At 41.0% G+C, this 26,742-nt stretch overlaps 1 protein-coding gene across 1 annotated transcript in view; it reads left to right on the forward strand.

Annotated features, from left to right (window-relative positions):
• Window positions 1-2,035: 2,035 nt before the first annotated feature.
• GPR158 (G protein-coupled receptor 158) overlaps window positions 2,036-26,742 on the forward strand; it is a 353,319-nt gene continuing 328,612 nt past the window's right edge. Inside the window, exons 1-2 of the mRNA XM_026649344.1 lie at window positions 2,036-2,907; window positions 20,461-20,566. Coding sequence (XP_026505129.1) covers window positions 2,036-2,907; window positions 20,461-20,566 — 978 coding nt within the window. The remainder of the gene's footprint in view (window positions 2,908-20,460; window positions 20,567-26,742) is intronic.

The following is a 26,742-nucleotide window of genomic DNA, read 5'->3' on the forward strand; positions in this document are numbered from 1 at the left end:
ACATCCCTCTGGCAATTACAAAGGTTGCTTATGTGGAAAAGTAATAAAGTTTTAAATGCATGTTAGTTGTCTTTTAATAAGGAGGAAAACCATGTGATCTGTCAGCCCTCCATGGAACATAAGCAAGTGCTCTGCAAACCACTGGATTAAAGGATTTATTCTGGGAGAGTGAACACAGAGCTGGCATTATGGAGTTAACAGAAAAGTGGAGAATAAAAGATTGAAAAGGCAAGGAAGGACACAGGTTACAGAAATATGACTGCAGGGTTAGTCAGTTTAGGCAAGGAGAGATCTAGGCGGCTCAGTTGTATGTGTGCTTTTTAAAATGTTAGATAATGCTGCAGAAGTGTGATTATGGGAGCAATCTGAATGAGGTGAAAGCTAGGCAAACAGATTTTGGAAGACAGGCCATGCTTAAGGGGCAACATAGAAATAGGTGCGGAGTCAGCAGCAGGGAAAAAGAAATGAAAGGGGGGTATTGAGGTTGGTAGCTGAAGCAGTAATTGCTGGAATCAGAAGCAGAATTTGTTTTATAAGTAAAGTAAATGTCTCAATCCAATCTATCCTGGACTAGAAGTAGTCCAGTACAAGCCTAGCAGGGATCCTGGATTCCAGTGCACCGGGATAGCTGTATGAAAAGAATATACAGTGGCTCTGACATGTACCATCCACCTTTTCCTAGCCAGTGCTATGAACCTACTTCTTTAAAGAGGAATATATTTTGCTGGAAAATGACAAGAAGATGCTCTTCATAACAGCAGACAGCCAGGCCCCAAAGTGAGCCTGGAGCGTTAATTGTAGCCCCCCAAGCCTGAGCGCGCTCCTCCCTGTGTTGAGCGAAGGGTATTTTAAGCATCCTGATCCCCTGTTCAGCCACCCTCCTTTTCTTCTTCTTCTTCCGTACCTATAACTGACCCGAGTTTCTCATCTATTCCCAGTGCAGTCAGTTTGGCTAAGGCAGCAGCGGTATCGTTTTAAGCCCATCCAGCAGATGTCTCTATTCGACTCATCTACGCCCATCCCCACCCAGTTAAAATACATCATCCTTTATTCAACCTCTCCTGGGGGCCGACTCGAGAGCCGCCCTCCTGTTCCCCTTCCACACAGCCCGGGCCGGGCCCCCTCCCGTGGGCAGGGGGAGGAACAGGGGGCTGGAGACACCCTCGCCCCAACTTCCCGCCTTCTGCTGGGCCGGCCCCGCAGCTGCAGGCTGAGCCGCGGACCCCCTGCAGGGCGCTGTCCCCGCTCTCAGCGGCGCCGCCTGCAGGGGAACCGGGCTCCAAGTCCCGAGCCGCGCCGCCGCCTCCTTACCCAGCACTGGACAGCGCCTTCCTCCCGGCCCGCCAGTGGCTCTCGGGTGACTGACAGGCGACCCGGCCATACGGGGAGCGGGACAGCGGGCGTGCACCTACGAGGGCTGGTTGGGAAGGGGCCAGCGGTAATGAGGGGTTGGCTCTGGCAGAGCAGCCTGGTGAACAGCCTCCCGCAGCCGGGAGAGGGCGGAGCGTGGCTCTCTCGGCTGGGAAACCCGAGCGCTCAGTTAGCCCGGCACCCGCTCCATAGGAACGAGCCGGTCCGACAGGACCCAGCCCCGCGCCTCCCCGGCACCGTCCGCGCGCCCCTCGCCATGCCCGCAGGATGCGGAGCCCAGGCGCGTGTGTCCGGAGTGGGAGACGGGACCTGCCACCTGCTCGGCTGAGGGCGCGGCCGCCTCTGCGTGCAGCGCCTTAGAACACCTCGGTGGCAGCGGCGGGGGGATGAGGACGTAAGCAGGCTAACTATAGCCTCTCCCCGGAGCGAGGGACGGGCTGCAACCTGCTCGGAAGCCGGGCTGCGTAATTCCCAGCGCTGCCCACCGTGCAGAGGGCGCGCTCGCTGGGCATCGCCACAGGTGACTTGAATTTTTCCGCTGCAGCTGCCTTGCCAAGACACGCCACTGCCACTGATCGTTGTTTTGCACCTTGCTGGGGGTGAGTGGGGATAGCCGTGATAATAATAGTAAAGGGACCTAGCCGTGCCTGCGAGATCCGAGGACATGGCTCGGCGCCTGCTTCTCTCTCTCCTGCTCTTTGCCCAACTGGGGGTCGGGGCTGGATCCAGCCAAGGGCGGACGGTGCACCACAAAGAGAAAGCAATCACAGGGAAACAGCCTATTTACAACAACATCAAGAGCCCGGATCCTCCCCCGGCTCCCTGGAGCAGATCTACCGAGAGCACCATCTTGGCGCAGAGGCTCACCGAAGAGGTGCCCCAAAACGTGGCCTCCTTCCTCTACACGGGGGACTCCCGGGAACTGGGGCGCGCCAACTGCTCTCGGAGATACGAACTGGCCAGCCTGGCTGGGAAGTCTCGCCTCACCGCTCACCCTTCTTTGCACGGTGCCCTGGACACGCTCCTCCACGCTACCAACTTCTTGAGCATGATCCTCCAGAGCAATAAATCCCGGGAGCAGAACTTGCAGGAGGACATGGGGTGGTACCAAGCCTTGATCAGGAGTCTCCTGGAAGGGAACCCCAACATATCCAGAGCAGCTATTACTTTCAATGTAGAGCCCTTGTCCTCTGCTCCTCAGGTTTTCCTCCAGGCCAGCCGGCAGGAGACCCAGATCCTCCTGCAGGATTTGTCCTCCACAGCTCACCATTTAGCCAATGCCTCGATCGAAACCGAGTGGTTCCACAGCTTGAAGCGCAAGTGGAGGCCACATCTGCACAGGAAGGTTTTAACCCCGGGCCCTAAAACTTTGGAGAGCAGCTGGAAGAAGAAGTACAGCCACACGGCAGATAAGAACCACATCAAATGGTCCTCGCCCTACCTGGAGTGTGAGAATGGGAATTACAAACCTGGATGGCTAGTGACTCTGTCAGCAGCTTTTTATGGGCTGCAGCCAAACCTTCTCCCCGAATTCAGGTAGGAGGAGAACTCCTTTCTATAGTTACTAGTACTCAGAGTTGTGTTGGGAAGGTGCCACAAATTCCAGGTGGGTTTGTTGTAGGGAAGGGGCACCCAGGAACTTGTCTCTCAACTAACTTGATCATCCAATTCTAGAACAACTCCCCCACCCTCAATCAAACACATAGCAAAATCAAACTTCCTTTAGAGGCAGACCTTGGCTGAGCTCTTTATTGCCATGCTCTAGGGAGCTGTTGCCTGGTAAAAGCATCACTGTTTGTGACAATGTATAAAATACTGTTTTCTCTAATCACCTGAGTCTGGGGGAGTAATTTTCATGGTCAGAAAGCAGGGTATGTGTCCGTGTGTAGAAGAAAGCAGAAGTTGCCTGTTGTAGTTAGTTATTTCTAACTGCAGGAGGAATGCAGAGTTGGTAGTTAAATGTTCGCTGATGTGTCATTAGTTACTGTGGTGTATAATTAAAACCAGCACAATCCCAGACATAATTTTAACCAGCCAGAAAACATCATTTTTATTCTGCAAACTGCAATTTATAGTCTTTCAAACCCATCCACTCCGGGATGTGCTCAAAGGTGATAATAATGCACATGCAAATGAATAAACCTGTGTCACCTCTGTTCACAACACAATGCATATAGTTAGATCCTTAGATGGCTACAGGTAAAACATTAATATTTTTTGTAAAGATAAACGTGTAATATAATGCTCCCTTATGCCTCTGCTATTTCACGTCATAAAAGCTGATACATGGGATGTTTAAATAGCTGTATACAAGTTATTCCCCGGTAGCCAATGAGCTGTGAACAGTAGAGAAAAATGTACAAAGGCCCAAGTCTGAAGTCTTTATACTTTGATATCAGCAGGAGATTTGCCTGAGGAAAGACTGCAGGCTGGAGCCCATGGATGGGACCATAGGAACTTTTGTTGCTAGGAAAAGCACCAGATAATGCATACTGGAGTTCCTTTGAGTTCCCCACTGTGTCCTTCTTTTTTTTTTTTCTGAAGTGGGTTTTAGCCTTTTTGTGGGTAAAATAAAGGTGCAAAGCTTCTTTTGTGTATTTGGTGCCCCTTTACTTTGGGAATCAGCTGTTGAGCAGAGGTAGCCAAGAACAAAGAGGTACATTATATGCTTTACCAGCACTCAAGGTAGGGAGGCCAATGACAACAAGTGCAATTCAGCCAAACATTTTTGTGACTTACGGTTTTCTAGGCTTAGTATGAAATTCACTGGAGTCAAACCAAGGATGAATATGGCCAAATGTCTCTGAAAACTCCAGACCAACAGAGAGTGACTCTTCTCCAGTGGAATGATGCTCTTGTACCCTGAACTCTTCTCACATGTTGCACTGACTGGATTAACAAGAGTTGAGCCCAGCTGCAAGCTCCTTGTTGCCGAATTTCTCAGAAGGGCAAAAATCAACTTGGCTGCTCTTTTGTAATTTCTTCAGAGCTTGGCCCAGCACAGCACAAGAGGAGTTCATGTGCCAGAAAAGTGCTGGTGTTTCACTGACATCCGTTGTTTTTACACTCAGTGAATTTATAGGTACAGATAAATGGAGATGACTGTACATGCAGTGGTGCACAGCATGGAGCCTTCTCTTGTTGGGGCGAAGGGGGAACATATAATCCACAAAAGTTTATTCATCCCTAAACAAGTGCTATCTGGCTGTTGGCTGATCCCTTCAGCTTCGTCCATCTAAGAACTAAGATCTTTACTTAGAGCTTAATCCTGTGCCACAGAAGTCAATAGGAGGTTTGCCATTGACTTCAACAGGAGCAGAATCAGGCCCTGACGCAGCAGAGGGTCTAGAGCTTTAAAGTAACTCTGTTTCATGCCAGGATTCTATCCACATGATCCCTTAAAACTTCTCTTCATCCTACCAAAGAACACATCTGCTGGACTGGGTACAGCCCCAGCCTTGCCACAGACACATCTCTGTGATGTAGGCCCACACTGTGATAGCCCTCTCCACCCCAGGCAATATACCAGGTCCATTTTGGAGCAATACTTGCCACACAAATTGACCAATAGAGGTCATTATGGTAGCAATACAAAGCATTTCCTTTACCTCTGCAGCCTTCCCACCCTGCCTCCCCATAAATGTGCTTTTTAGCATGTTGGCATAACAATGATTAACTAGATACAGAGTCCATTGCAACAATTTTATGCACCTCTGGGCAGCTGTTATACAACTATGTTTTTGGAGTTCTATGTTCATCATCTCTTTTTTTTTTTTTTTTTTATTTGAAGATACTGAAAGGGGCCATGTTGTTAGCATGTTTAAAACAGATTCTATTGTGTTGAAAGGTTAATATTAAAGGTGATTAAACTATTATGTATGTTTTATTATTGTTAAAACACAACTGAAATACAGGTTGTTAAATGTTTCTGGTAAATATTGTATGTGATTGGGGTGGGGAGAAGTACATACATTTGATTCACACTGTCAGGGTCAAATGTTTTATTTCCTGTTTTCAGTTTGTGGAGTGATACATGAAAGATGAGCTTGTACTTTAAAATATACATACAAAGATATTCTACAAAATATTGGAAAAATACTAGGGCTGTCAATTAACTCACGCGATTAGCTAAAAAAAAATTAATCACTGTTTAAATTGCACTGTTAAACAATAGAATACCAATTGAAATTTATTAAAATTTTTTTGATATTTTTCTACTTTTTCATATATATTGATTTCAATTACAATACAGAATACAGTGTGTACAGTGCTCACTTTATATTATTATTTTTATTACAAATATTTACACTGTAAAAATGAATAACAAAAGAGATACTATTTTTCAATTCACCTCATACTGTAGTGCAGTCTCTTTATCGTGAAAGTGAAACTTACAAATGTAGATTTTTTTGTTACATAACTGCACTCAAAAAAAAAAAGAAAAAGTAAAACTTTAGAGCCTGGAAGTCGAGTCAGTCCTACTTCTCGTTCAGGCAATCGCTAAGACAAACAGTTTATTTACATTTATGGGAGATAACGCCTATTCTCACTTTCAGGTGACATTGTAAACAAGAAACAGGTAGCATTATGTCCTGCAAATGTAAACCAATTTGTTTGTCTGAGCGATTGGCTGAACAAGAAGTAGGACTGAGTGGACTTGTTGGCTCTAAATTTTACATTGTTTTATTTTTGAATGCAGTTATTTTTTGTACATAATTCTACATTTGTAAGTTCAACTTTCATGATACAGAGATTGCACTACAGTACTTGTATTAAATGAAAAATACTATTTCTTTTGTTTTTAACAGTGCAAATATATGTAATAAAAATAAATATAAAGTGAGCATTGTACACTTTGTATTCTGTGTTGTAATTGAAATCAAAATATTTGAAAATGTAGAAAACATCCAAAAATATTTAAATAAATGGTATTCTATTATTGTTTAATAGCGCGATTAATCACCATTAATTTGTTTAATCGCTTGACAGCTCTAAAAATACATTATTATAGTTTATAGAAAACAAAAGATTAGCCTTGTAGTTTTTTAAAAACATAAATTATTCTAATATTGCACAAGATTTTCTATAATTCTTAGGTGCAAAGTTAGGCAGTCCAAACCCCAATACTTTTTTAAAAGAAGAAATCAATTAAAAATATGAAATCAGAAACGGAGTGAAAAATTCGACATAGTCATTACAACATTAGTATTAATCACCATAAGTTGCCTCCCAGAATAGGTTTTTATTTCCCCTTTCCATCTGTCATTGAGTGACACAACATGTTTTAAATTTCAAATTCCTATTTAAAGCCCATATGCTAACAAAACACGTATATGCTGGTTTCTTTCTTTTGAAGAAGTTACACTGATTCTCCCCAACAAAATGTGTCTATGAACCATCTGTTAGGGATGCGTTAATGCTGCTTCCATTCGTTGTCTGGCATGAGAGCAGTAGCGGTAATTTAGTGCATGCCCACTCTAAACATCTTCTAACTTTTTATATACTTGCTTGCTTATCTCTGGAGTATGATACTGTATGCATGGTGTGACACAGTCAGACATTAATTTTCTTGATGGAAGAGTATTCTTTAGGCTTACAGAAGAGGAGTTTGCCTTTGCTTGTATTTATATGAATGCATTGCAGTGCAGCGGTTCTCAAACTGTGGTTTGTGACCCCAAGGTGGTTTGTGACCCCCTTTTAATGAGGTCAACAGGCCTGGTGTTAGATTTCCTGGGGCCCGGGCTGAAGCCAAAGTCCAAGCCCCACCACCCAGGACTGAAGCCCTGGGCACCAGGGCTCAGGTTACAGCCCCCCAGCCCAGGGATGAAGCCCTCGAGCTTTGCTCACCCTCCCCAGGTGACGGGGCTTGGGCTTCGGTCCTCCTTTCTTTGGTCATGTAGTAATTTTTGTTGTCAGAAGGGGGTCACAGTGCAATGAAATTTGAGAAATGCTGTGAATAGTATATGGACACCTCATATTATTAAAAACACAGGGCTAAACTCTGCTCTTAGTTACACCCAGGTAGATCTGGAGTAATCCCACTAAAGTCTGCAGAAATGTTTCAAACCTACATTGGTGCAAAAGAGAGTAGAATTTGTTCCTCCTGGTTGAATATGAGTACTACCACAAATATAGAGTGGACAAATGACTACTATTTCTGTCCAATAGCTGTTGCTATTTGTTGCTAGACCTTTCTTCAATGGCATTCTGAAAATGTAACCATAAAGAGTTTAAAGAGTAACCTCTTACTCTGGGCCATGAAGGCCTCTGTACTCTGCACTGCCAGAGGAAGTGACCTGCAAAGGTAGAGCCCTCTACTGAAAACATCTTGTCATCTGTCCTGGACAGTTCTGCCCCAGGAACTGGAAACCAGACTACCTGAGGTGAAGCCCCAGAAAAAGAATTTAGAAGAAAATATGGTCCTATATCTTGTCTTGCAAAGGCTAGCAAAGTAGGCCAATATTAAAATGAAGTCGAGAAACTAAAGAGAACTCAAAGTACGCATGATAATATCCCAGCTCTTTTAAGACAATCACTGCTTAAATAGTTCTAAAATAGCTTGGACTTCTTATTTCCTTAGAAACCTGTTATATTTTTAGCCTTTTCTGTTGGCTTTGAGATTTTTTTAGAAGGGACTGTTCATCACACAGTGGCAATGGCAGTGCTTTATTTTACCATTTGGGAAAACATACATTTGGTCGCAAGGATAGATTTTTTTAAAGAGGCTAAATGCACCATATAGTGAAATTCTCCCACCACCACCCTGCCTCCTCCTTCTCCTTATAAAGCCTGAGTAATGAGGTTTTAGGGATGGTGTTCACCATCTAAAGCGTGGGCACAGAAAGGGCTAGAACTCAGTCCCTCTGCAGTTGCTACTCCCGCACAGAGTGGTGGAGCAATAGGATTTGTCATGAATCTTGTGGACCCCTCTCAGTGTAATTACCAGACCTCCATTATATACTTACCTGGAATCACCTTCTATGGTGCAGAAACCTCATGTTTAGCTGGTCCTGGTGCAACCCCACTGCAGAATTTAAATGGTGTGAAGAAACTTGCGTATGTGTTCCCCACTGTGGATGCATTTTACTTTCTAGAAGTGCATATTTGACCTCTGGAGGGGGAGTTGGATGTTAGTACATTGCTTCTACAACTGCAGATGATTAGTGGGCCAACGTGGAGGTTGGATAGCTCTGGTGGAAGTTAACCGCACAGTTTGGTATTCAGTAGACTAGCCATTAGTGGTTCCCTTTTCAGTTCTAAATAGTATCTTGAATACAGCCCTCATTTTCATTAATATCCTGTTGTAATGCACTAACATTGTGGGCAGTGATCATGACTATTACTCATCAGTATCTTACACTAGGCCTGAATATCATAAGGCCACAGGTACTCCCTTTCCCGCTATTGTAACAAGTCCAGACTGCTTCCTCTTTGAGTCTGGTACAGTATCTGCGAGTTTTTTTTCTTTCTTTCTTTCTTTCTTTCTTTCTTTCTTTCTTTCTTTCTTTCTTTCTTTCTTTCTTTCTTTCTTTCTTTCTTTTGTTTTTGTTTGTTTTTTAAAGAAGAACTATTGGGAGAGTACATCTGAAAGATGATTCCATTATCAGCAGGTTGACCATTTATTTTGAATGATGCTACGTGCTGGAGCATTTACAGAAAATAAATGGACTACCAAATTCAGCTGACCAAGTACTGTTTTTTATTTTCTGATGCTTGTCTTTCTGGCTTTCAGATCCAGTTCCTCAAATGTGTTTAGGTGCCTAATGCCCATTGATTTTTTTCTGCTGAATAGTCAAACCTGGTCATTCTTTCCATAAAGATAGTGGAATTCACTGAGCCATCATTCCAATTTCAGCAGGAATTGGACCTAACCCATATTAAGGCATGTAGAATGGTGTTTAGTTCGAAGTGCATTACTGAAAGCAAATAAATCCATTGGAGAAAATTCATATATATGAACAAACAACAATTTCCCAGGGAATATTTTACGTAGCTTCTTAGTTTGTTAAATATGTAACAGGAATCAAGTTTGTTATTAAAATTTTTCAAAGATAGGTCAAAACAAATCCCGAATAAATGAAATAAAATAATTTGGCCATTAATATTTCCCCTTTATAGGAGATTCAAGTCCTTACCTTAATTCCTTTCTCACATTTTAAACTAGTTTTCTAATTCCCTAAACTCTACAATCCAGTCTGCAATATTTCAAATAGTGAAGGAAAGACATAGGATAAGGTTTATGGAGGATTACATGCTAAATGTAGATGACTTCACATATTAGTTCTGTAATCCTAAAAACATTGTAAAATGGGGAAATTGATACCTTCTTATCCTAAGATACTATGACCCATAATAAGTTGGGAGTGGAAGGGGGACAATAGATTTGACTTTGAAGATAATAAATGGATCATTTTAAGCATTTACTTCCTAAACATTTCAAAACGTTTGGCTTTATGGTCATGAAAGGACAGCAACTGGTGGGATCAGAGAAGTCCCATTACTATGATATGGATAATTTATTATCTGTTTAGCGTAGCACCCACAATGTTCTCCAGACATCTACAAATGGATGGTCCCTGCCCTAAGGAGCTCACAAGACTAAGGAGAGACAGATAGAGAGAGGTTAGGAAAAAGGAACAATAAATAAATAAATTAAAAACCAACAAATCTTCTTGAGTCACTGCTGGAATCTTGGACTGTTGGAATTCAGTCCGAAACACAGCAACAGTGTGGTTTTATGTGAGGACTAAAATGTGGACAGGGTTGAAGTGCACGTTACATTTGTGAGGGTTATTTTGGGTTTGAACACTTGGAAGGAAGACTAGAAAGAACCTGCTCTTTGGGGCAAACTCCTATTATTTCTCCTCCCCTCCCCCATGACAGCACATCATCTGGGATAAATTGGCATAGCTCTATTGACTTCAGTGGAGCATTGACAATTTACACCAACTGAGGATCTGCCCCTTGATCTTTACCACTTTTTATTCCTTCAATCCACAGTCTCAATTTGTGGACACAGAAGTCCCCATGTGCAAGGCTGTCCCTGATGGCAGAATTCAGCTAAGTAATAACTTAAGAAAGAGAGACTATTTTAAGAAGCTCTTTTGATTTAATTACAGGGAAATCCCCAGATATGCAGCAATGCATGCCATAGATCTGAAGCCTATGTTGTCAATGAGATTGAGGATTCTAATCTTCTTTCAGATATAACTACTCCACACTTGTAATACTGTTCCAAAGGCCCATGGGGATTTCCTTTGCAGGTGAATCCTAATTCATGTGCCCACATTGCTATCCCCTGTTCTCTGATCAGGTTTATTTTTAGTGAAAGTTGGTACTCCTATGAAAATGTATGTTGAAAAACAGAAATAGTGCTATAGCTATTAGCAAGAAAAATCTGTCTCAGTATTAATGAAAACTGAATTGTAGTGGGGGGAACAGATCAAAATCCTATTCTTTGCCACACATACAGTAAGTTCCTATTGTCATCTGAAGCTCTAAGTGGCAATCATGTGCATACATATAGACCAACATTTTTAAAAATGGCTGAGTGTTTTCCAAAGTGACTTAAGCACTTTGACTATCAATGAGACTTAGGTTTCTATGTGACATAGGCACCTAAGTCACTTGGGCACACTTGTAAATTTTATACTAACATTTTTAGAAAGTGATTGGTAATTTTGGAAAACCAGCTAGAGACACCTTGAAGGGGCCTGATTTTCAGAAAGTTCTGAGGACTCAAGATCCTTTTAAGGTGTCTCAAGTTGGGCAACCAAAAATTGACACCCAAAATCACTAGTGACTCTTGAAAATCTTGGCCAAACTAATTAATTATGTGTATGTATCTGTCTAGCAGTGCAGGGATTTGCAGAGTAGTCAGGCTGCACCATCTGTGGGGAATTAATCAATTCTTCCGCAGCACATGGTAAGAGGGATGTACTGTAGGGAGTTGGGAGCCTGAGTCTGGTAGTAAGAGTCAGGAAGGGCCTCTAGGAAGAGTTCTGGAGCCAAGGAATGACATCCTCTCCACCACTTGACAGTCCGGCCTTAAAGCTTGTCTTTAGCTGGGAGAAGCACTGTGATGTTTGTGTTTGATCCTTTAAATTCTTTACATTGATTTCTCTGTTTTCTAATATAGCACATAACAGAAGTGTTTATACTCCACTTAGTTATGCAGAATCCTTTCATGCCCAGAATGGTCAGCTTAGGAGGTCAGTCTAGCATTTTTCAAAAGAAATATATATTTCACAGTTGAAGCCTTTACAAAGCATGAATATAACCTAGAGAGCTTTTCCAAATTCCCTTTTAAAGGTTGTGTCCTCTTTATATGTTCACATCTAGCTCTAACTTGCTGGAAGTCTTGCTAATTCTTTGTCTCTCCTCATATCTTCTTGACTAAGAGGCTTGTTTAGCTTATATGGGTAGACTATAAGCAGAACTGATTACAAGGATCTTTTATTGATACGTTTGACATCTCTTCATTTTTATTTGTCCTCTGCTCGTGTGCATTTAATTTTATATAGGTAAGCACTAGACAAACTGCATTCCTGTTCAACTGAGACTTGACCTCTTTGACAAAAAGACTCCTAAAATCTAGGAGATAGAAGGACCATGTTTGTCACTGTTTAAATGTTTGGCAAACCATTCTGTGCGCCTCTGCTTGTAAGCAGCACTGTGAAAAGGAAATATACTCTTTCTATTTTACAGAGTGACACTGGTGTCAAAAATTCTCCTGCAGACGCAAAAGTTTGTAACTCATTGTTACAATGAAGTATAACTACTGAAAATATCAAGATAACCACTAAGCTGGGAAAACAAGTTTAAATCAATTACTGGCACTGATTTTGAAGCAGACAGAATGTCAACAAACAGTGGTGCTGGAAATTAAGGCAGACATGAAAGCCTCTTAAATCAAACCTTCTGACCTGATGGAAAATCCTTGATGACATCATTCTTCAACAATTCTCCATTATACATCATTCAAACTAATAATTTCTTGTCTGTGGAAATCCAAAATGTTAAATATGACCCTCTAATCTTGAAGCAGTATTTTGTGTCAGCTTTGTAAAACAAGGATAGAAAACAGAATATTTATAGTAATAAGGAGATTAGCTTTCAATGCACAAAATACACTTGGTTGCCAGATGGTCTACAATTATCATTAATATTATTATTAACTTATCACTGTGGTTGTGACTTGGGTTCAGCTAAGCTGTTCTGTCAGCCTGGGTGAATATCAGACTGATACTATGTGCCGACAAGCCAAGTTTTACTATCATGCTGTTGACATTTGTGTCTTGATCACTTGGACCAAGATAGCAAAGCTAAAATTATTCCCAGCTAGTTCTGTAAATATAACATTTGGAAGTAGTTGATCCCTATATGTACTAGTAGGATGTCTTCTTCCATATGTTCCCTTTTCGGCATACTGAATCAAAAATAACTAAAAATGTGGGTAGCTAACCAGCCTGTGTTAGCTACTGTATTAATACCAGTAAAAGATTTCAGAAATATATAATCATCCTACATAGCTGTATATGCTTTACACATACATATGATGGTGTGGTATGTCTGGGATGGATGCAAAAGAGAGGTCACCACAAATGAATGCCAATAAAGCTTTTACTACACTGTAATATGGTGATATATTCTGTAAATGCCACACACCTCACACACAAATCTATTTTAAAATTATTTTACATCTCTCAAGTAGGTTAAAAAGCTCTGTTAGCCGCGTTCCAATCCCTATTACTGGCTTACCAGAACTGTGGAGTTAAAATAAGACAGAGATACAGAGATGGGAAACACATGCTGGAGAGACCTAGTAAAAAAAATAGTTAAGATGCACAGTGTAAAAGTGATGGCCTTACTACTTAGGACACTGCCTAATCCCCATGAGTATCTCTGGCTAAGGGAAGTGGTCTCATAACTTTTAGCATAGCAGTTGGGGTACTCACCTGGGATGTGGCAGGCCCAAGTTCAATTCCCGTCTCTGCCTGATATGGAGAAGGGATTTGAATGTGAGTCTCCCATCCCTCTTCCCAGCTAATTGCTGTAGCCATGGGGGTATGGGATAGTCTGGCAGAGGTCTTTCTCAGTCTCTCCCGTTGAAGCTACCCCACTTCGTATAAATCTTTAAATAGTGATTGCAGCAGTCTGCCACATCCCAGGGGAGTGCCCCAATAAGCAGGCTATAGTCATTCCCACAAAGTTTCCCTGGGCCAGTGACTATTCCTTGTAATCGTGAATGGCTCTGAATTGCCACTACGAATGACAACAAATAGTCATTTGGGGGCAGGGCATGATGGGATGGAGAGAGAGAGAGATGGATGGGGGAGAGAGAGAAGCTACATTTACACTGTAACCTCTCCTCCTCCTCCAGCATCAAGTCTCAGAGCCAAGTCCAAGTGACTGGGGCCCATGCTATAGGGCTAAAAGTAGCAGCGTAGATGTTCTTGCTCAGGCTAAAGCCTTGGCTCTGAAACCCGGTGAGTTGGGTGGGTCTCAGAGCCTGGGCTCCAGCTTGAGTGGCAACATCCACACTGCTGTTTTTAGTCCTGTAGCACAAGCCCCAAGAGCCTGAGTCAGTTGACCAGGACACTGTGACTTGCTGCTGGATTTTTTTTTCAATGTCTCTGTACCTAGAGAGAGACTCTCTAGCCTGATGGTTAGGGTACTCATCCAGGATATGGCAGATCCCTGCTTCAGTTATTAAATCAATTCATTATACAAAGTGGAAGCTTCAACAGGACGGACTAAGACAGGCATACATCAGAATAGCCTGGTGGCTAGACACTTTCTTGGAATGTAGGAGACACAAATTCAAATACCTCCTCCACATTAGGGAGAGCCTAGGCGGGAATTGAAACCAGGTCTCCCACATCCTCGGTGAGTGCCCTAATGACTGGGCTAAAAGTTACACCTCTACCCCGATATAACCCTGTCCTCGGGAGCCAAAAAATCTTACTGCGTTATAGGTGAAACCGCGTTATATCGAACTTGCTTTGATCCGCCGGAGTGCGCAGCCCCCCACCCCCATAGCGCTGCTTTACCGCGTTATATCAGAATTCGTGTTATATCGGGTCACGTTATATCGGGGTAGAGGTGTATAAGGAAGGCACCTGTTCCTCTACTCATTTTGTGAATCTTGTCCTCTGCTTTTGTTAAAATGCCTGAAGTTGAAATCACAACCTTCAAGTTGGGTGAAATGAAATATTTAATTCACCCTGACAAACTTTTGTTTCTGACTTTTTGATTCACTGAACATGTTGAAAACTTCCATTTGTCAGTTTGACCCAAAACTACATTTTTTGGCTTGGGGGAGGGATTTTTTTGGAATTGCTAATAAACCAAAAAATCCATTATTTGCCCAGCTTTACTCATGAGAAATCTCTTTCCTAGTTTTATTGCTGGGCTGCACTGTGTGTAGAAGAGAGGAAGGTTTCTGACTGCTTCTAGGAAGAACCATTACCAGTTTTGTTTTCCTCCTCCCTGTTAGGAACTTCTCTTCCTCTACCCTGTCCTTCTGACACAACCCACCTCCCCTTTCTGCTGATTACGAACCTCACCAATTCACCAGGGATGGGGAGAGGGGAAAGAGACTGGTCACATTAGGACTTCAAGCAGGAAGTGAGGAAGAATCTGAATGGTGACAGGAATGTGGGTTAGAACTGATAAATGTTTTGTCCACTCTTGTAAAATAAAAAAATGAAGCTTTGCCAAAATCAAAATGTTGTGAAAAGTTTTTTTTAAAAAGTTTTAATTTTTTCAATTAAAAAAGTTGAAAACAAATTTGTCTTGTTTCAAATGGAAATGTTTAGGTTTGAAAACCCAAAATAAAATGAAAAAATAACTTCAATTTGAAACGATCTTATTTTGAATTTTTCTTTTGTTGAGGAAATGAAAACTTTCCATGAAAATGTTTGAACAAAATCATTTCACTTGAAGCTTCTCACAGAATAAAGTTGGACTTTTCAACTATCTTGCATGTAGAAAAGGCTGAAAACCAACATACTTCTCTCTAAGCGGAAACCACTTAGGATGATGTACTACTCTAGTGCACTAAGGGGTAGAGTACCTTAGTTACAAATTCCTCAGTCTAAAATAAGTCCAATCACATTCAAATGCTTGTTCTGCATTTACAGTCCCTAATTGCTCTGAGTCCTGTGTACTGCTGAACTCATAAGTAACCACCTCTAGCACACTCTTGTTTTCCGGATCTCTTTTCCATCCCCTTATAGCTCTTAATCATGATAGGAATTGTACAACAGCTTGCTCACCACACAGCACAGCCTACTGTTGCAGACAAAGGCTTTGCAGTTTTACCCCCACTCTTAGAGTGGTTAGGAAATTCTTAAATCATCTTATTTTCTCTCTTATGCACCCAACCTTTTTTAGAAAAAAAAAAAGTGTTGGGAATAACCCTCCCTTCTACCAATTAAAAACAAAATCTACACAAGGGATAAGTTCTCTTCCTTAACAGGAAGTAAAGCCCTCCTTCCCTAAGGCTTCTATAAACTCTCACAGGTGAGGCTGCTGCAGCTCTAATAAGGATGACTCATCACAGATCTTTCAGCCGGTGAACCAGTTTCTTCACAGCAGGTAGAAGAAAATATTTAGCTAATGTTTGTGAGAAATTTCCAGCACTTGCAAAAGCCTCTGCTTTATCATGAGCAAGTGAGGTTGGCTGCAATCCTGCAAGTTCCTTTGCAGGACTGGACTCCTCCTGTGTTTATGCACTGCCCCATTGAAATGAATACTTTGCAGGACTGGCTACCCCGCAAACCCCATTTGTTGGCATGTATGTGTTTTTAAGGACCCGAAAGTGGTCCAGAAAAATGGTACAAATCTGCATGATGTACCTGAGTGGTGAAATTTGTGTTGGGCAGAGTTAGGAGCTAACTGAATGCTGTGAGCAATCACATGCACCTAGACAGTTTGTTATTGTTTGCATGTGGTCAGGGGCTTGGAAGCACTGTGAAGTCTAATAAGGTTGAGGATTAAACTCTGCTCAGGAATCTTGATCCACTCACATCTACATCACATATAAAATACTAAACTAGTAAGCCAGATTTTCCTATTCCTGGCCAAACTCACCCTTTTGGTACCTGAAATATGGAAGATCTTTTGATTTGGATGGAAGCAGGCTGTGGAGGGCTGAGCAATCCCCAAACCCTCATTTAAGCAAATACAACAAGCACTTCTGAATGTATTCTATAGGATAGATGTAGATTTGCACAAAGATATGAACTAAATGTATTTATCTAAATATGAACGATGAATTCATAATGATGAATGAATGAATTTAAAAATGTCTGCCTAATACTATATAATTTATGGATGAACATAATAAGCACTTTAAGATGTTTTACATGAAGAGGGTAAAAATGAGTCTGAGATGTGGTGACTTATTTTGAATCTCAGATAAAATCTCCTTGATTGATGAATTAGACTCTAAGTCAGTGTAACTATTGACTTTGGAGTTTCACTTGCTTACACCAGGTCTGAATTTGGCCATAAATGGCCCAAAGGATTAAATGAATCTATTGCTCTGTTCCTGTTTTATGATGATCAGTCTTACTTGTATAGACTGTGCTCTTACCAAAAAAGGCTGCATGTTCTAGTGGATTAAGTCAGGAGTTCCTGAGTTATATCCTGGCTATGCCTCTGATTCCTTGCATGGACTTGAGGAAGTCATTTAGTGTATTTGTGACCCTGTATCTCCGTCTGTAAAATGGGAATAGTAATATTTCCTACCATACTAGACTCTTGTGAAAATTAATTAGTTTGTACATCACTGAAAAGATTAAGGTGTTATAGACATAGCTTTAATTGTTTGTGAGTAATATTGTTGGCATAATAAACATGTCACATTCTTTAAAAAACTTATGTTAAGCAATTGGATTCCTAACCTGAAATTAGCAGGTTAAATTTAAAGAGCCCACAGCTGATGTCATGCACTTCACCGGGAGCACAGATCCAAGAAGGCCATGAGTACTGGCTGAAAGTGCTGGGCTGGCAATCCGTAGCTTGTAAGGATATCTCTGTATTTGGTAGTGGAAATTAAGACTTTGCAGTGGTATTTTTTTTTTGTAAAGTAATTGGCTGCAAAATGAGGCTGCGCTTTTTAGCATAGTTCGGCTTGTTTGAAACTTTAATGAGCTTGAGGATTCAACATCGAAGTTTGCTAACTTTATGCTCTGCAAGTTATTCTAATTACTATGACATTTTAGTGTGGCATTGTCCCACAATTATTATATAATATCCCTTACAAAAACACTGCACTAAAACCTTTATAATGAAACACACAATACTAGTCAAATACTAGTAACAGGTATATAATCTCTGAAGATGAACATAAATCTCCTCAGGACTAATTCATTCCACTGACTATTCTAAGAGAAAGGAAGGAAACTCTCTTCTTTTCTCTTTTTTAAAGCTAGGTAGCTGCACTTTGAACATTTTTTGCTTTTCATACTGTCCCTTTTGAGGTGTTTATAAGGCAGTGTGATTAACTGGAAATTGGATCAGTCTGTTTTCAGTGGAAGGAATCTTCTAATACTGTGGGAGAAATTTTTGATGATGAAAGCTTTTAAGTTCCTGGCACATGAGTATGATTCTTGAGAGAGTGCTTGCTCATTTATTTGGTGTATATACTGGAAGCATCCTACTGAATTTCCTAGACACCAAGGACTTGATTCTCTGTTGTCCTTCACTTCGTGAAATCATTTACATCAGTGTAAAGAGGGTGTAAAATGCTATTGAGTCAGAATGTTGGCATTGTACCCTTGCTTTATTCTAGTGTAAATGAATATACAAAACACAGGGCAACAGAGAATCAGGCCCCAAAGATGCTCCAGAATGTGTAGCAAAGGACTATGTGTTGTGGTCACCGAGCTACTATGCAGCAGGACTATGTTGTACGGGTACTTTAGAACCAGAAGCAGATGGTTAAGGGGGCTGTGGGGGCGGGGAGAAGGGCTCTGCTACACATCTGGTGGCTAGGAAGTTCATACTCAGGTATGCAGATGGGATGTTGGATTTGGAGACAGTATCTTTGTCTGGGAGGCTGGCTTCTATCAATCTAAGGCCTGGTCCACACTAACCCCCCACTTCGGACTAAGGTACGCAAATTCAGCTACGTTAATAACGTAGCTGAATTCGAAGTACCTTTTCCGAACTTACCGTGGGTCCAGACGCGGCAGGCAGGCTCCCCCGTCGACGCCGCGTACTCCTCTCGCTGAGCTGGAGTACCGGCGTCGACGGCGAGCACTTCCGGGATCGATCTGGGATCGATAAATCGATCTCAGAGGATCGATTGCCTGCCGCCGAACCAGGAAGTAAGTGTAGACGTACCCTAAAGAACTTATAAGGCCTATATTATTGTTGTTTCTGGGCACCTCACAATCTTTTTAATGTATTTATCCTCACAGCACCCCGGTGAGGTAAAGGATATAAGTGAGGCACAGAGAGGTTAAGTGACTTGTCTGAGACCTGCTGTGTGGTCTGGGATACTCAAAGCCAGGACTCCTGGGTTCCTTGCTAACACCTTAACCACTGGACCATGATCCCCTTCAGGGGCTTGAGGTCAGGTTCACAGGTCCATTGCACAGGTTTCTTGTGGGGACTGGGTAGAGGGGACTGCCTCATTGGTGGAGGTTTGTCTGTTCCCTAGTGGGATCCCATGCCTCTGAGGAGAATGGTAAGAAGAGACTCAAGGTCAGAGGACTTGTACAAAATCACACAAATTGTGTTTTCCACATGTGGGAGAAATGAGAAACGCCCACTTGGGGATCCCATTATTTGTGAGCTGCCCTCTCCCCAAAGACCAAGGCAGGGGATGAACAAAGACAAAAAGTCACTTCAGAGGGAAAATGACTTTGAAATTTCAAACTTTTTGTCAAACATATTTCCTTTTTTAGCTAGCTCTGGTTATTGGTATGTGTTGTCTGAGCTGTAGGGAGAGCAGGCAGGTGAAGGTCAGTCAGCAGATGCGTCAAAGAAACATGCTGAGGGTAGTGTGATGGGGCTGGGGACAGATGTGAAGATGTAAGCTGGGAGTGATGGGAGGTAGCTTTGGCAAAGTGACTGCTCAGTCAATCAGTGAAACACAGAACAGAAATCACATGATTCAAAATGGGAAATTGAAATGGTAACTAAATGAGGCAAGTAATTCAAATGAAAAATCAGGCCTGGGGCTAAGGTAGGGTGACCAGATGTCCCGATTTTATAGGGACAGTCCCAATATTTGGGGCTTTTTCTTATATAGACTCCTATTACCCCCCACCCCGTCCTGATTTTTCACACTTGCTATCTGGTCTCCCTAGGCTAAGGTGCTGTGTGTATTGGATAATACAAAGAGTTTGCAATGGAGTAAAGGAATGCTCTCCAAAGGACATGCTTTATTTTTTCTCTTAGGATTTATTGAGCTACTTGGAAATCAGTGGGAGCTTTCTCCATGGACTTCAACAGGAGCAGGATTTGGGTCTTATTACCTTGGTAAATAGCTCCCTCTAGAGTAGACAATAGGACATGTGTGTCATTTGGAAGAGGGTTAGTCTTTTAGAATGATGTGGCTGGCAGTTTCTGGCAGTTTGTGTAATGCTTATTGTATTACCTGGAAACTAAAGCTATCCCTTCCAGAGGGCATCCCATATGTGCTAGTCTCAGATATATTCTGGTCTGAAAATCAGAACTGGAGACCAGAAGTGCAGGCAATTGCTAGGCACTAAAACTTGAACGACTGAGACTCATCAAATTACCTGAGTATATAACTTATTCTTACCTACCATTTTACTTTTGCTGATTGCTTTTGATCTAAGATAATGATCTTCTGAGTTCTGGTCTCATGGTGATTCATGTCAGGGAGCAATAACATCACAGAGGATCTCTCTGCAGCCATTACCTCAGCAACTGATCTTCCGTTTTCAGATCTCTTACAAAGTTCTGTATTTAGATTAAACATTTTGTGCCAAATACAATAAAGATGTAATTGTGCTTTGCGATCTGTACATGCAGACAATTCACAGACATAAAAGTTGAACCAGTTGCTCCAAAGTCCCTGTATTAATTGCTGCTTTCTTGTTTCAGAGGTGTTGTCAAAGTTGACATAAATCTGCAGAAGGTGGACATTGACCAATGTTCAAGTGAAGGATGGTTTTCAGGAACTCATAAATGCCATCTCAACAATTCTGAGGTAAGAGCATTAGAGAATTGAACTCAACGGTAATAATAAAAACTATCTTTCCATCATGTAACACTTTACTTTGTGTTTACTGTATGTTGTGTTGTTTTATATTTTTCTTTAAAGGCAATTTGTGCTGTAAAGATGTTTCTGTGCCTCAAGGTATTATGGTAGTATATGAATAGTAGGAATATCAGCACAAAATAAAACTGAATCTCACTGTGCAGACATAACAGTGTTAGTGACAAAGAAGATTATCAGTGAAATGACTTATGAAGTTCTGCTTGAGAGTTAAATAATAGACATCGCTTTATACAACATCTTAAAATAGCCTTGCAATTAAAGTTTATCACTTTTGGCTGGCAAACCCATTGTGGATTATATAATAGAACTGGTTGAAATGCTGATGGTATTCATTCAAAAAGACTTGTTTTTGTATGTGCATTTGCAAGAGTAATATGCACTAAGAGGAAAAATTGGATTTTGTATTTTTTTTCTCTTAAAATAGAAACGCTAACAGTTTGATAGAGCTGACTAAATATTTCAATGTTTCACATCTTCCTGCATCACTTCTCTCTCCCCTCAGTCGCTCTCCCTCAAGGGTCTGTGATTAGCTCAGTTTGTAGCTGCATCACAGATCATCCAAACTGGACAGTCACCTGTATGCAATGAGACTTTGACACTGGAATACTGATTAGAATACTAATTAGATTCTTGGTATTTTATTTATATGGGGGATATTTTCAAAGGCACAAATTGGAGTCGTGTCCAATTCCCCTTTACTTTCAAAGGGAATTGGGCACCTAACTACTCTTTCTACCTTTGAAAAACTCCCAAATAGTTATTAAAACATACATGGACAATTGTTGCTTTCCTCTGCTTTAGGTGGGGGTGTCATTAGTAGAGCTGGTAGGAAATTTTTCAACAAAATGTGTTGTGTTGTAAAATGTCAATTAGTAGAAAACAAAACTGTTTGTGGGAAAAGGTCAGTTTCAGCAGATTTCTCAGTTAAAAAACTCCTTTTGGGGAAAAAATTAGTTCTGAAGTTGTAAAAATGTTCCATTTCTTTGAAAAGAAATTGTTCTTTTTATTTTTGGAAACAACTTTGTTTTAAAATTTAAGCTAATTATAGTTTTAAAAAAGTTTAAATTTGTTTAAAATGAAACATTTACATTGACCTGAATTAAAAAATTTTCAAATTGTTTGTTAGTTTGCAAAAGTTTTCAAGATCTTTTGACTTTTTGTCCAGGCTCAGGACAGGAAAACCTTTGAAATCTTGAAAATTTTCCTGTGATGGTAAAACAGTTTTCTGCTCAGCTCTCATCCACAGTGAATGCCACCCTTTAAAATGTGATATTCGTCCTGAGCTTAAGGCCAATAGTTGTATATTTTTTGGGGGGAAAGTATTGTCTTCTCCTCCCTTATGTCACAAACAGAGACATAAGCAGGGTGAGTGTGGGTGTTGGGTTAAATTTCTTCCTACAACCAAGAAGAAAAGGAAAAATCTTAGAGGGAGTCTCAAAATATGTTAAAATTAAAATGGAGAGAACAATGAAAGAAGGGGACAGTACTGGTCTTTAACTCACCTTAGGCCTGATCCAAAGCCCACTGAAGTCTTTCCATTTACTTTAATAGGCATCGGACCAGGCCCTATCTTTTATATTTTAGAAAGTGAGGTAACAGAGTCAAACCAAGACAGACATATTTCCATAATCAAACTTTCCTCCCAAATCTGAGGCCTAACAATGGTATCCTGGGCAGAGCACCCTGGCTGTGAAAATGTGACACCTTTGAATGTGACATTTAGTAAAATTGCTGTAATTTCACATGCCTCCCATTTTATTACAGCATGTGAGGCAAGTGGAGTGTTACTTTGGTAAATTTAGTGGTGTGGTTAGACGTTGGCTGTGTGTTATCTCAACTGGGAAGTCTCTGATGCTCGGGATGCGCTTCCTCAGCTGGGGGAAGTATGTAACCCACAGACCTCCTGGGTGTGGTGTTGTGTTCCCTCTAGTGGCACCGAGACCACTTAGAGATTAATGAATCTGCTACAGCCTTAGTTAATGGCCATGTAGCTTTTAGTTCATGCAGTACAGGCTCATGCACTATGCTCCAGAGGTCCCCGGTTCGATCCTGACAACCGGGGTCTGTTGGTGTTACAACTGCACAATGTGATTTTTGGCTTTGGGGAGTCACCAAAAGTAACCTCATTGGGTGACTGAAAAATTCCAGTGATGGCCTCTGTACCTATGGAAAAATAGGTGTGTGACCATGTAATTGCAAAACTTTCATAATACAAATGCACCAGGGGACCGAAATAAGGTTGCATGAGCAGCCTTAATTCTTGCATTTCATAATTTCTGAGTGCTTGACTTTGCAACTTGAATGTTCTTTGAATGTAGGGTTGGTTCTGTTTGGAGTGGGGAAACGTAATGTATACACATTGTCTATTGTTCCCTCTTCTCTCTAACCTGTCTGTACTTAGATTGTTAGCTTCTCAGAGCAGGGACTGTCCCTTCTAGAATATCTAGACAGTGTTCTAGCACGATTGACATTATCATAACAAAAATAATTAGCCACTATGTGGTGGTCCTTCTGAGGGGCTTCTACTGGCTTGGGGAAGAGGAAGCATGCATCTGAGGCTGCTTTCAGTGCCTTTAGGCCTTTCTGTTTGCTCCTTTTCCTTCCTTCCATGTTGTATAAGAAAAGTGGAGCTCATGCGTGTGTGATCCAGGTGCTTTATTCCTACTGTCTTCTGCCCACCATATTAACTCTCCAGCTTCTAGAAAACTCTCAGGCACAGATCTTCCTCGAAAAGGAAGGTATGCAAGGGTTTCAATCAGGGCTGTCTTGTAATGGGTCAATCACTGAACAGAATGTTTAGTAAAATAATTGTTTATGCAGTTTTCTTACTCGTCCCTCAAAGTTTTTGTAATACAGGAAAGTTCTTATGCAGCAGCAGCCGCAGCAGCAGCAGCATCTTTCCGTGTTCCAGCACAGAGTCCTTTCTTGGCTTCTCCTGATGTTCCCTAAGACAGATTCTTCCCTCACAGCAAAGTTTAACTTGTATGTTTTCTTATAACTCCCTTCATCTCATATATTTTTTAACATATTTAAAACATACTGTTAATTAGCACAGTCAATGAATAACAGGCCTTTAGGCACAATTTTGTGTAAGCAGCAAATAGGAAGTTTCTCTATGGAGGATTTGGAGACTCTTTGTAGGGAAGTCAAAGAGGAAATAGTAGGAAGGAACTTAATAAGGGCAGTTGGTCAATTCTTCACCTCAGTATCATGGTCCTATGTTTTTAGGGGCACTCTTCTGTGTAACCAATTATCATGAATAAGATTATTTTATTTAGGGCTAGTAATATCCCATCAGCTGTTTATTCAAATACATTTATCAAACTCATTGCCATAGTAGTTGAATGCTCTTAGTTCTGTTACCCCTACAGAGACCATACAACTCAGTATGTGTGATCTGGGCTAGCCTTGTGCATGACAGACAGAATTGTTTAGTAAATTCCAGTCATTTGAAAGTGTTGAAATCCAGTCTGTATTGTGGGTCACTTTAAGCCTGATCCAAAGCCCATTGAAGTTAATGGGAATCTCTCTCCATTGACTTCAATTAGATTTGGATCAGAGTCTAAGGGTATGATTTAGAGATCCCAGATCCTCTGAAGCATCTGGTACTGGCCACTGTCAGGCACTGGAATTGTTGGACCACTGGTTTTATCCAGTAGGCAAGTCTTATGTTTCTATTCCGTTTTCTGTGTGCTGTACCTCTAAATGTAGAAGAGACCCACGCCCCACTCTCTGCCCCTACTGCATGGGCACCTACCACTTCACTTTAGATGCACAATGTTAGTGAGAAACTATATTCTCTGATTCATGAAAACAAAATCTTTGTTCCCCTTGATCTCTGGTAAATCATTCACATTGGAAATACAGGTTTTGCTCTTCATCCATTCAAAAATAAAACAGAAACTAATGGTTTAACTTAAAGAAAAACTTTACATTTTATCTTAAAATTGTAACAGAGCACCATTTATTTCTTTAGAACAAGCAAACATGGTATTTAGATAAACAAATTTTCAAACAAATGAAGGCCTATAATGCAGGGGGCCATCAGGGGACATAAGTCAACCCTGGCTAACGTTTTTTGGATAACAGGAAGTTAGTTAAACAAGATTATACTGCAGTGAAGTTACTGGCAATGATCCTTCCAGAGCAAAATCTATATTACTTCAAATCTCATAAACATCTGATAGTGACACTTTCCTATCAATAACATAACCTGCCAGTCACTTCTCTATCTCCCACGACAGTGTCGGATACTCTGTCTTTTTTTTCATTCTGGGCTTTTTGCACAGACTCTTCCATCTAAGATGCCACTCTTCCTCTGCTGTTGGTACTTTCACAACTGCTGCAGTGTCTCCCTTGAAGCATTTCTGCAGTGTCACACTGTCTCATAGCACTTCTCAATTGACACTTTATAGTACTTTTCAAAATGGAAAACCTAGTTGAAAGGTCAGAGTTTCAAAACTGCTGAAAGTATATTTAGCCACGTACCCTGAGCTTTTTATTTATTGCCAACAAAATGTTGTATAAGTACTTCATGGAATAAGCTTCTAAGTTAAAATTGCATTGTGCATGGTGGATAACTATGCAGGCAAGTAACAATAATGGTTTAACAAAGTTTGGCTGTAGGAATGATGCAAACATAGCATTAGTACTTTCAATGCAAGGATAAAAATGAGATGGTGTAGTTATTGTTTCAGTCTCCTTTGGGACTGACCGATTAAAGCCAATTCTGTGGTCTCAGGTGTATGGGTTTCTGTTCCTCCACTTTCCAGAAAAAGCAAAACAATAAAAATTAGGTCACAATAAATGGAAGTCTTTGGTGGTGTGAGAAATGACTGCTGTGTTCTATCCCAGCAGTGGTTGCATTTCAGTGTTTGCACATAGTGATGCCAGAATGAGAAGTGCATACAAATGCAACTTATGAAATCAATAGAAGCTAGGCACCTAGGCACTGATGAAAATCCCACTAGGTGTTCATTTGTATCTTCAGGTGCCTAATACCACAGGGACTAGAGTGATCAGGGGCCACAAAAGTACCTAGGTAGATGTTTATGTGTAGGTACTTTTATAGCCCATAATCACCATACGTTTATGGCTCAGCAATACAGTGGTAAGTGCCATGCTTAGGAGTAAGTGTTTGCAGGGCCCTCTGTTAGTTCATTCATTCATCATGTTAAAGAGCAAGCAGCAGATTCTCAGCTGATGTAATGTCATATCTGCAACAGTGGAGCTATAACAACTTACACCAACTGAGGATCTGATCCTAAAACTTAATGCTGGGTCAGCACATCAGGTTCTTAATTGGCAAATAAACATACTGAGCTTGCTTTTGAGATTCAAATGTCTCTTTAGAATTCTGATATCAGTTTCAAGTGCTTTATATTGTACATGTACAAGCGTATATGTACATTTCTGTATTTATTTTTAAAGGCTTGAAATGTTCTCACTTCACTGAACTTTACATGGCTTTCTAGATGTGGCTAATAATGAAGATATTTGTATGCGCTTTACTTAACCGTTGCGGGAATACTATACTCCCATGTTTAACTTAAATTCTTTTTGAGGCAAAAATATAGGAAGAACATTCTTACTGTGAGGAAAATTTAATTGCCTTCTGCGTTTACTAATGTTTGAGTGAAATTTCTGTATTAGAAATTAAAACCAAAATGAATCTTCCATGCTCCTCATCCTGAAAAAGAGACAGTTTTTAGGAAAATAAGATAGCATTTCCCAGTATGGCTGATAGTCAATTAAATTAAATTATTATTAGCATAAAATAAGGACTGAAAAATATGTGCTGTTAATGCTCCTATTGTTATGAATCATAAGAAAATGGTGACAAGAAAAATGTACGCACCAGAAATGTAGAACCATAGAATTAGAAGGGATTGCAAGGGTCATATAGTCTAACCCCCTGCCAAGATGTAGGATTTGTTATGACTAAACCATCCAAGACAGATGGCTATCCAGCCTCCTTTTGAAAACCTCCAGTGAAGGAGCTTCCACAACCTCCCTAGGCAGTCTGTTCCATTGTCCTGCTGTCATTACAGTTAGGACGTTTTTCCAGAGATTTAATCTAAATCTGCTATGCTGTTGTTTGACCC

The sequence above is a fragment of the Terrapene carolina genome, unplaced genomic scaffold, assembly GCF_002925995.2.
Source record: "Terrapene carolina triunguis isolate 2854851 unplaced genomic scaffold, T_m_triunguis-2.0 Scaffold84, whole genome shotgun sequence".
Taxonomy (NCBI): Eukaryota; Metazoa; Chordata; order Testudines; family Emydidae; genus Terrapene; species Terrapene triunguis.